The 12,153-nt window shown below is 37.5% G+C and overlaps 1 protein-coding gene across 3 annotated transcripts in view; it reads left to right on the top strand.

The window, feature by feature from the left end:
* Nucleotides 1-12,153, top strand: part of IQCB1 (IQ motif containing B1) — a 54,897-nt gene that overhangs the window by 4,815 nt on the left and 37,929 nt on the right. For all 3 annotated transcript variants that reach the window (XM_006162628.3, XM_006162629.3, XM_006162630.3), the window contains exons 3-6: nt 1,306-1,417; nt 1,617-1,779; nt 6,436-6,565; nt 9,860-9,953. In XM_006162628.3, the coding sequence (XP_006162690.1) occupies nt 1,318-1,417; nt 1,617-1,779; nt 6,436-6,565; nt 9,860-9,953 (487 nt within the window). In that variant the 5' untranslated portion in view covers nt 1,306-1,317. The remainder of the gene's footprint in view (nt 1-1,305; nt 1,418-1,616; nt 1,780-6,435; nt 6,566-9,859; nt 9,954-12,153) is intronic.

The following is a 12,153-nucleotide window of genomic DNA, read 5'->3' as shown; positions in this document are numbered from 1 at the left end:
TGACCATCCCCCCTGGGGGGTGATTTCTCGCTTTCTGTCTCTATGTCTCTCTCTGTCTGTCTGGCGAGCGCACGCGCCCTATAGCGAAAACCTCTCCAAAAAAAAAAAAATGCCCAAGAGGTGTGTGTGTGTGTGTGTGTGTGTGTGTGTGTGTGTATGTATGTGTGTATGTATTTATTTATTTTTGGAGAGGTTTTTGCTATAGGGTGCATGCGCTCACCAGAAAGACAGAAAGTGAGAAATCACCCCCCAGGGCAGATGGCCACGCCGCAATCCCTTCTCCATTGTCCTCTCAGGATCTTGGGCACACACGCACACGTGCCTGGCGTGAGTTTTTTTTAACCACCGGGTCCGGGACTCAAACTGTGGTTGACTTCATGGGAGTCCAGTGACAGCCATTATGCCAACTGCTGGTCCCTATTTATTTACTTTTTCAATATGGATTTATTGAGTATCTATCACTTGCCAGGCATTAGTCTAGCCACTGGTGATTTAGCAGTGAACCAGAGTGTAAGGCAGCCACCAAAGATGGTATGGGTTTTTTTTTTTTTGAGAGAGATTTTTGCTATAGGGCGCGTGCCAGACAGAGAGAGACAATAGAGACAGAAAGTAAGAAATCACGCCTGGGGGGGGATGGTCATGCTGCAATCCCTTCTCCTCCATTCTCCTCTCGGGATCTTGGGCACACACGTACACGCGCCCAGTGTGAGTTTTAAGCCACCGGGTCCGGGACGCGAACCGTGGTCGACTACATGGGAGTCCAGCAACATAGCCATTACGCTAACTGCTAGTTCCCAAGTTTTAACTTTATTATCTATAAACTGGAAATGATTACGGGCTCTCAGTTTCCCTAGTATGAGAAAAGGAATTTAATTCCTCTTCTAGAATTACTGTACAGATTAGTATTAGTGAATGTGAAGCTCCTACCGCAGTTCCTGACTCTTAGTGAATACAAAATAAATATCTATTATAGCTGTTACATGTGAGATACAGAGATTGAGAGCTCTTTCAGAGTTACACTGATTAGAAAACAGTTTCCTATAAGGAAGAAGTAAAATCTGTACATCACTTCCAAATCAAGAAAAGTTGTTTTTGTTTAAATTATGTTTGAGGGGGTCTTCAAAAAGATCATGGGAAATGCATATTATGGAAAAAATATACATGGATTATAAAATTTATTTGCACCAAAATAAACTTAATGTCATTTTCCACAAAATTTTTACAGTAACCTCATATTTCAAACATTACTTAAGTATTAATATTTAGAGCTTTTTTACTTTATTCTCTGATTCTGTTAAAATATAGGTAATACGAGAAATGAAGCCAACAGGTACAGACCCGAGGATTTTATCGCTAGCTGCTGAAGTTGCAAAGAGTCCTGAGCAGAATGTCCCTGTTATACTATTGAAGTTAAAAGGTAAGAAAATCTTTTTGCAATTGGAGAACCTTGTTTAAGTTAAAAATAGTCCATCGTTCATACAGTTTTAGCATTTGTTTCTAATTGGTTTGGAAAAATTTAACACTATGATGTTTAGTAATTATTTAACATATATGAATACAAATAACTCTTAGATATATTGAGAAAAATAAGTATATCTTATTTCCTTTTGCCTTAGAAATAATAAACAACGTGCCTTTAGGAAGCTCAGAGTTGAAGAAAATCAAGCAAGATATATATTGTTATGACCTCATTCAGTATTGCCTATTGGTCCTCAGTCAAGATTGTTCACGAATCCAGGGTGGTTGGACTACAATTTCTCAGCTTACACAGATATTAAGGTAAAATTAACAATAAATGAGTTTGTTATTGTGGGTATAGCAGTGGATTCTGATTTTTTATTTTTTTAGAGAGAGTTTTGCTATTGACTGTGTGCACTTGCTAGAGAGACAGAGACAGAGAGACAGAATGTGAGAAATCACTTCCAGAGGTGGAGCTACACCATAGTCCCTTTTCCTCCATTCTCCTCTTAGGATTTTGGGCACCTGTGCACCCGTTCCTGGCATGAGTTGTAAGCCTCCAGTTCTGGTGTTTGAACTGCAGTCAATTACGTGGGAGTCCAGTGATGTAAAAGTTATGCTATTTGCTGGTCCTGGATTTCATTTTTAACATTGGCTTCTTCTTTATTCATTTTCGTAACAAGTGCTGTCAACTTCCTGTGAGATTTCTTTTTTTTTCTTTATTCATGATAGAGTACATGTCTATACATGTGTGTGAGAGAGAGGAAGAGAGATGAGCACTCTACAGGGTCTGGTCACACTGCAAGCCCTTTCTTCCAGTCTTCCAGCATGGTAGATCCTAAGCACTCATATGCATTTCTTGCATGTTTCTGGCTGTCTAGGTTAGGGATCCCAACCATGGCTTCTTTATGGGATCTGGCTTCACTTGAATAGCTTATTACTGCTATGCCATTTAGCTAGCCCCATGATAGTTTTTGATTGTATTATTTTACCTTCATATTTTGCTATTGCTCATAGTTCTACTTGGAGTTATTTGCCTAAAAGTTCCCTCCTCGAGCTTCATGAAGATGGTGATCATTTCTTTTGCTTACCACTTAGTCATGAGTGCTTAATGTTATATATGCTTCGTTGACTCTTTTTTTTTTTTTTAATTTAACTTTATTTATTTATTTTAATTTGACCAGAGAGGGACAGAGGAATAGAGAGAGAAAGGGAGAGAGAGAGAGAAAGTGAGAAAGTAAACCACCAGGTCCAGGACTTGAACCGCAGGTGGCCATGTGGGAGTCCAGCACCCTTAACCACCATGCCATCCACTGGCCCCGACTCTTCAATGTAGTTGAATAGATTAAGAAATTAAAATATAGGCTTTTATACTCAAGAAACTTACTACAGAAATTTAGTCATAAAAATATATGATATGGGGCCAGAAGGTGGCATGGTGGGGGGTTAAGGGTAGTGGATTCCACATGGCTGACTGCAGTTCAAGTCTTGGACCTGGCGGCTTGCTTTCTCACTCTCCCCCCCCAATCCCTCTCTGGCCAATTTTTAAAAAAATAATTGATAAATAAACAAGTAAAGTTAAATATAATAATTCTTTAAAGAATGTATTATATGGGATAGAGGGAAATAGGTACTAAAATGAAAGTCTGTGAACAGAGTACTTTAGAACAGGTATAGAAACTGATCCTTTCAATTTGTGTCAGTTGTATATTTCATTAGGTAACCCAAATCCTGTCAATAAGATTTAAAAGCACCATTTACTAATTTACTGACATGCTAGAAAGTAATAGAAAAGAGATCAACATAATTTTCTTTTTTTAGAGGTTTTTGCTATAGGGCGCATGTGCTCGCCAGACAGACAGAAAGAGACAGAGAGACAGAAAGCGAGAAATCACCCCCCCCGGGGGATGGCCACGCCACAATCCCTTCTCCATTCTCCTCTTGGGATCTTGGGCATGCACGCACACGTGCCTGGCGTGAGTTTTAAGCCACCGGGTCCGGGATGTGAACCGCGGTCGACTACGTAGGAGTCGAGCGACATAGCCATTACGTTAACTGCTGGTCCCAACATAATTTTTTAAAAGGAGGTCATAAAATAAACAAGCTGTTCTCAGTAGCTAAGCCACTTTCTTTTTTTTTTTTGGAGAGGTTTTCACTATAAGGTGCGTGCGCTCGCCAGACAGAGAGACATAGAGACAGAAAGCGAGAAATCACTCCCCAGGGGGGATGGTCACACCGCAATCCCTTCTCCTCCATTCTCTTCTCAGGATCTTGGGCACGCATGCACACGTGCCCGGCGTGAGTTCTAAGCCACTGGGTCCGGGATGGGAACCGCGGTCAACTATGTGGGAGTCCAGCGACATAGCCATTATGCTAACTGCTGGTTCCCGCTAAGCCACTTTCTGATTGTCTAAACTAACTGGACCTTAGATGCCTTTCTTTTTTCTTTTTTTTTTTAAACAAGTCATTTGATTTTAATGAATTAGCCACATTGAAGGAGTTTTGTCATATTTATACTATGTCTTGGATCCTAGTTTTCTGAATTGCTTACTCCTAATTTTATGCTAGATAAAAGTCAAATTCAAACTATACAGTTATAAAGAACAATTAAAAATATACATAATATCCTTTTTTACACTTTGATTTTTTTTAAAAAAATTATAGATTTATTATCATTATTTTTTAATTTTGACGAGAGAGAGTGAGCGAACCGCCATGTCCCGGATTCAGATTGTGGTCAGCCATGTGGGAGTCTAGCACCTTTAATCACCACGCCACCTGCCGGACCCCTATACTTTGATTTTTAAGACTCATAATTTCCTTAATTAAATAAAGCCTTATGTTTTTGTTTTGATTAGACAAGTTAACTCATGACACTACTGCTTGATCCAGGATCTCTTGGGTGAACTCTTAAGACATAAGAAATTCATGTGTTTGTGAATAGACAAAATATAATTTCAGTTATTAATGCTCTCAGTCAAAATAGATGTTGTTAAATAATTAACTTCAGAGACCAAAGGAAAAACAAAAACTAGTCCATATGATCATTAACCACTAACTTTAGGACTTGAAGTACAAACAAACAAAAATAAACCTTGACGCATGTGAACATTAGCAAGTTCGGTTTTTAGCAAGTTTAATATGTAGTCATTACTCCCTATTGGTGTCTGCACATTTTATTGAAAAGACTGAACAGTAGTATTTGCTAATTAGAATATATATATATAAGATCATTCTTGGGTTGGGGACTCTCTTTGGTATTAGTCTATACAAAACCTCCCCCCCCCCTTTTTTTTTTTAAAGATAGAGTTGTGATCCTCCTACTGCAGTCTTCCAGCTGGGACTATAGGCTCATGGCACCTTGCCGGGCTCTTTCATTTTAGAAAGGATCTCAGCTATGTTGTCAGGCCAACTTCAAGCTTGCAGTCCTCATGCTCCCAGAGTATCTGGGTTTGCAGAGACATGCCACCATGCCGAGCCTTTAGATTGGACTATGAATCAAACCTAGGCCTCTCATATGGTCCCAGTCTGCAGAGCATCCTTAGCAGCACATGCCACCACACCTGAACCTCACAAATGCTTTCTATTATTGAGATTTCTGAAGATAGCTCCTCTCCAGAGAGGAGTTATATGCAGTTTCTGCTAGAGTTAGGTTTTTGTTGGTTTCCCTTTTTTTTTTTTCGAGAGAGATTTTTGCTATAGGGCTTGTGTGCTCGCTTGAGAGTCAGACTGAAAGCAAGAAATCACCCTCCCCTCCAGCCCCCGGACAGATGCCATGCCATAATCCCTTCTCTTCCGTCTTCTCAGACTCTTGGACACACATGGACACTCTCCCTCTGTGAGTTTTAAGCCACTAGATTCATACTCAAACTGCGGTCAATTACATGAGAGTCCAGTGACATAGCCCTCTACTGGTCCCTGTTTTTCGTCTTAATAAGGGAATATGCAGGCAAATATTTTACAGATCTTAGGAAGTAAATGTATTGGAAAGTAGAATTGCTATAAAATTAGAGTGTTTGGGGACCAGCAGTTAGTGTAATGGCTATGTCGCTGAACTCCTATGTAGTCAACCGCAGCTCAAGTCCCGGACCCGGTGGCTTAAACTCACGCTGGGTGTGTGTGCATGCATGCCCAAGATCTCGAGAGGAGAATGGAGGAGAAGGGATTGCGGCGTAGCCATCCCCCCGGGAGGATGACTCCTTGCTTTCTGTCTCTCTGTCTCTCTCTGTCTTTCTGGCAAGCACACACGCTCTATAGCAAAAAACCTCTCAAAAAAAAAAAAATTAGAGTGTTTTATCCTTATCTATCCCCTTGCAGACTAATAGTTACTTTTTAGCTGCCATATGTCTAAAATGCAACAGTTAACGCAAATACTATTCATAAATTTAACTGTCAAGGTATAACATGGTTTTGCACTCATTGTAGTCAATTTACTGAAAGTTTGACTCTGTTCTCTTTCTTACAAGTCATTAATTTCCTGAAGGGTTGACATGTAGATTTTTAGGACATATGAATCCTGGATCTAAGTACAAGCAAGGTCCACACTGCTGTTTAAGTTTTTAGAAAGTTGTTAGAATAATTTTCAGGGCCAGTAGGTAGTGTAGTGGTTGGGGCACTAGACTCCCACGTGGGCTGATTGTGGTTTGAGTCCCAGATCTGGTGGCTTGAAACTCACACCAGGCATGTGTGCATGCATGCCCAGAATCTCAAGAGGAGAGTAGGAGGAATTGCGGCGTGGCCATCCCCACTGGGTATGTGATTTCTCACTTTCTGCCTCTCTGGCAAGCACAGGCACCCTATAGCAAAATCTCTCCCCCACAAGAAAAAAAGAAAAGAAAAAAGAATTTTCTAGCAAAGTTCCTATTGACGATAAAAAAAAAAAGGATACTAAATATTCTAATTAAGACACAGTATCTGTAGAAACTTGAGCATTCAACTGACATTTATAATTAACACTTACTTGTGCTCTTATTTCAGCCATTGCTGTGTGGGCTTGGAGCCAGGAGAAGATTCAGAGGAATTTTACAATGATTTCCTTCCATCAGCTGCAGAAAATTTTCTAGTTTTGGGGAGACGATTGCAAACATGTTTCATCAATGCAGTTAAGGTATGTGTTTGTTTAGTGTTTTAAAACCAAATAGGTTTAATTCTTTAGCTGTTTCATATTATTTATAAAATGTGCAATATTTGGCTAAAGTAAAGTTAGGTAGTAGATTTAAACATTTTTCAAGTTATTATCAAATAAGTTATCATTTCTACATTTGAAAATTTTTAAATGCCAACTAAAACTTATAATACAAGGGGTCTTCAAAGTTCGTGGAAAATGTATATTATGAAAAAACTATGAATAGATTTTTAAATTTTTAAAAGAATTATTTATTTAATTTTTATTCATTCATTCATTTATTTTAATTTGACCAGAAAGGGACATGGGGTGGGTGGGAGTGAGAAACCAAACCACCAGGTCCAGGACTCAAACCATGGTCAGCCACGTGGGAGTATCCAGCACCTTAACCACCACACCACCTGTTGGTCCCAGATTTTTAAATACTTTTGCACCAGATCAATATATACTTTAATTCCATTTTCCATGAACTTTTTGACAACCCTATGAGTCTTGAAGGGATGCTTATTTCCACAATGTCTTCTCAGAACATACTTTATACATAAAATAACAGTGAAGTATGTTTTCTAGGCCCAGGACTTTTCTGAGTAGCTTCAGTAATTAAGAAGAATAAAAGTGAACTTTTTACTGTATTTGATCTTTTAAGTCTTCTTTAACCAAAATATTTCAACCCGAACATAGAGGTCGTTTTTTTCTTAGTTTTTGCAATGAGGCACATGTGCTCACGAGAGAGAGAGAGTACCCTCTGGGGGGTGACCATGCTGCAATCCAAGCTCCATTCTACTCTCAGGATTTTGGGCATATACCTACATGTGTGTAGTGTGTTTTTCAAACTACCAGGTCCAGGATTTGAACTGTCTTCTTCAAAGTACATTTATTTAATGTTCCTCTCTTTAGGGGTTAATAATTATACTTTTTCATTTATAATTGTTATACATTGATATTATATGATTGCATGTCAATATGAATATTTTATTCTAACTGTATTTATTCAGTTAATTATTTTCAGTTATATAATCTTTTCATACTTTTCATTACTTTCCTAATCGTCATTACTTCATTTCTATAGAGAGAAAATATTTTTTCACCAACAGGAGTAAGTCAGCTGCAGAAACAGTAGGGTGACTTGACCATGGGTTGAAATTAAAACAGGGGGATGAAAAGGTCATGGGAAAAACCTCTTTTCACTTACTTTTCACTACCTAGGAGCATCCCAATCAAATTTTATTTTAATTGGGTACTTTGTAGGTAGTATATCACATAGTAGGACATACATAGGATGTATGGTGCAAACTGATTTTTTGTATATACATACAAGAAAGGGTGAATTTCACAAAGTTCATGGAAAACACATATTATGAAAATATTATGCATAGATTTCAAAATATTTTTGGACCAAAATAATCTCATACTTTAATTCTGTTTTTTAGTGAACTTTTTGAAGTCTGCTCATGTGTATATGTGTGTGTGTATACATCAGAGGAGAAAAACATGTAAGAATTTTGAAATGATTTAAGTGTATCTCTATCAGGAGCCATGAACTTATGGGTGATATTATCTAATGGGCTTTTTAAAAAAGTTTATTTTATTTATTTGTTTTATGAGAAAGAGACAAAGTCTCACTATGTCTCAGTCCTCTCCCCTGTCTCCTCACCAGCCATGATTACAGAGACACTTGTTCAAGTCATCTGAGGAGCTGAAAGCTGAACCCACACCTCCCATGGGTTCTAGTCCTCCATAGTAGTGCCTGCCACTTGTGCTGCTGTGTCCCGGCCCTCTAATGGGCTTTTTAAGGAGAGTAGGAAGTCTGGGTAATGTCCTTTGAGATTGACAACAATTGGAAATAACAACCTAATGTGACATTTTCTATAGGTGTTTGTTGATTTGGCTGGTTGGTTGTTTTATTCAAGTCAGCACATGTCTATTTACTAAGCACCTGTCTAGCCCTGTGCCAGAGTAATAGGAAGAAAATTCTTTCATCATTTTAAAGAATAATCACAGCATTAATAATATTTCTGCCTGTGTTATTGCTACTTTTGCACTGCAGTATAAACATTCAGGCTGTGGATAAGATTAGTGGTCTTTATACAGTTTTCCACTAAAGTCATGTGGCCAGTAAATGACAAAATTGGAAATGAACTTTGTGCTTCTTTCCATTTTGATCCTCTAACCTAGAATAATGTTTTACCCTACTTTTCAGAAAGCAAAAACTAGGGGATATTGAATGTTGAAATGGGGATTTTAATGTCTTTGTATTGACTGACTTGCATGGCATTCCCCTTTTTTTTTTTTGAGAGGTTTTTGCTATAGGGCACGTACGCTCCCCCGACAGACAGAGAGAGACAGAGAGACAGAAAGCAAGAATTCACCCCCCAGCGGGGATGGCCACGCCGCAATCCCTTCTCCTCCGTTCTCCTCTTAGGATCTTGGGCACGCACGCACGTGCGCCCAGTGTGAGTTTTAAGCCACTGGGTCTGGGACGCGAACCGCGGTCGACTACGTGGGAGTCCAGCAACATAACCATTATGCTAACTGCTGGTCCCACATGGCATTCCCTTTTGAAAAAGCAATATAATACTCTGTAAAGTTATATGTGATTCAATGTAATATAAACAAGATTATGATGATAATAAAAACACTCAAAAAAAAAAGAAAGAAAGCAAAAACCAGGGGAGGGGGGGGAAGTCATTTATTTATTGAATAAATATTGATTGAACACTTACTACCTGTCAGAATTGTTCTAGACGCTGAGTTTATAGTGGGGCGATGAATGACATGATTTCTGTCCTCATAAAGTCATAGAATAGGAACTGGAACTGAAATGCACTGTTAATAATGCCTTACATGCTAATGTCAACATTTGCATATTATAGTGGTTTTCAGCCCCAGCTGCACAGCCAAATCACCTACCTAACTGAAAATACACATGTCCAGACTTCACTTTTGAAGATTCAGATTCAGCATGTTTAGACTAAAGCCTGTGGTGCATAGGTATACTAAAAAGTTCTGCAGGTGATTCCGATGCATAGCAAGTGTTGAGAAATTTTTGTGTATCAGTTTATATTTCTTAGACTATATTTTATTCTAGGATATAACAGCTATTTCTAGTAAGCATGATAGGTATTACTATCCAATAACCACAAGTTTTACAAATTAAAAAATGAAAGGCTGCAAGATCATATATCTCATAAATCGCTAAGTTAGATCCAAAAACCAGGTCCTCTACCCGGGAGAAAAATCACAGGAAAGTAAATTGGGTTTGTCTTTTGTGTTAAGGGCGAAGAAAAAGATGAACTATTACACTGTTTCCAAATTGTGACTGAGTCTCTTCTCTGGCTTTTGGGAGGCCATGTTCAACTCATACCAAATGGTAAGAGAAAAGATTTTAATGTAATCGATAGTCATTGAAGAGTCAATTGCTTCTAGAAATAAATGCCTCAAGGAAAATTTTAAATTTCAGAAGTAAGTTGTTTAGTTTCTATGTATTTGTGCCTATTAACTATATACTGAATATCTACACTCTAGAGCAGAAATTGAAAGACCCGAAGATATAATGGTAGATAGGACCAGTGTAGATGTCACAGTCTGTACGGGAGTGGTGTGGATAGTAGAGGGTGGGTGGGAGGGACTACAAAGAAATACTTAACAGACCTAAGAATGTAAAGTTCTCCATTGAAGTGATGTATATGGTAATAACCTTGCTTTGTCTGTCATGTACTGCATATGTTCTTAGAAAAACTGTATTGTGTGCTGTAGAGATGCACAACAATTAAATGTGATAAGAAGCCATAAAATTAACCTCTTTACCCAAAAAAGTAACTACAGTGAAATTAAACTGTGTTAAAACAATGCCAAATTTAAAAGGGAATTTTTTTAAAGAGAGAGAAGCACATTTGGATATTCTAGTTTTAAATAGCTAACATCTACATTATGAATATTATGCTAAGGGAATGTTAGTAAAATAATACAACTTTCTTAGTTTTTTTCTGTTTTTCAGATCTAATGTAAGGATTACTGATAATTTGAACATTTTAACTTGGGAAAAATAATTTTAAATTTCAAAGATTATAGTGGGTTGTTAGAAAGTCATGATGCATTTTTGCATTGAAAAATATGTCATGATTTTTTCACATGACCCAATAGTTAGTTTTTTAGACCTATTGTGAGAGAATAGATAAGATTGAACATGTAGATAAACTATTCAAATAAGAGGAAGCATGATGGCACGGTTGGTAACAAACTGAACTGCAGTGCTGGAAGCCACACGGTTCACTCTGGATTCAGATCCCTGGTTCGGCTTGTAAACATGCTAAGCACATGTGTGTGTGTCCAGGATCCTGACAGTCTGGACTGCTGGGCAAGTGGGATTATGGCATGATGGAACCCTGTCAAGAGTGCTCTTCTCTCCCCCTTTCTTATGTCCACAAACATTATAAATTAAAAAAAAAAATACTACCCAAATGTGGGAAATTTGAATAGTAATAAGTATAGTTAATAACAGTGAATTGAAACACACCCAGAATAGTGACACTTTAAAAAAAATTATCATTGAAATCAGCTAGGGAACCAATTCAATTCAAAACTAGTAAATGGAGAATCTGGCATTTATTTTGTATTTTTTTTAAACATATATTTGAGGAAGAGTTTTCGGTTTCTAAATGTATTCCAAATAATAAGTGAAAAGGTTATGACAAATAGCACTTACGTTGCTGCCCTTAGTGAATTAACAGATTTAGAAATCGATCATCCATGGCTGTCAACATTTCAGAAAAATAACTAGACATTAAGTGCCTCGTAATGGCTTATAACATCATGTATGAAGTATGCATGCCATATTCAAACTTGAATGATTTCAGTTCTGTAGTTCCAACCATCAGTTTACAGAAGGTCAGGGAAACCGATTATACAGCCAAATAAGACTCTGAAGCTCTTATGGCAATTGACACAGTTTCTTCAACAAATAAGTTACATGGGGTAAAAAAGTAGTAGCTATAAATTAAAAGAAATTTGAAAGGTGTAAGCCAGTCACAATGTTTGTATCTTATTTGGACCTTAATTCAAATAAAGTTTAAAAATACACAAAGCAATAGAAATGCTTGACTATTTAATGAAATTAAAGGATCGTTATTAGGTGAGATAATGGTTGTTTTATTGTTTAGCAATTCAGAACTTTTGGGAATATATATTGAAATATTTATGGATAAAATAATTTATGTCTTGGTTTTACTTCAAAATAAAATGGGAATGAATGGGGCAGATAGAATAAGATTGGCCAGGAGTTAATCAATGTTAAAGCTGAGTGACCAGTACACGGGGGCTCATTATACCATTCTGTCTACCCTTGTATATGTTCAAAGCTTTCATTATAAAAAGTTTAAGTAAATAACTAATTGGATAAAGTGTCCATTTTTGTTCAGAGGCATAGTGGCAGTGAGGTAAGGCTACTTTACCAAATAGTTGTCTGACTGGAGTTGAATGCCGGAATAAGGACTCAAGAAACAAGTTGCTTAATATATATATAGTTTTTTTTTTTTGAGAGATTTTTTTGCTATGGGGCACATGTACCCACT

Source organism: Tupaia chinensis, unplaced genomic scaffold (genome assembly GCF_000334495.1).
Source record: "Tupaia chinensis unplaced genomic scaffold, TupChi_1.0 Scaffold140355_1, whole genome shotgun sequence".
NCBI classification, from domain to species: domain Eukaryota; kingdom Metazoa; phylum Chordata; class Mammalia; order Scandentia; family Tupaiidae; genus Tupaia; species Tupaia belangeri.
This window is presented reverse-complemented; position numbering and strand designations above follow the sequence as displayed.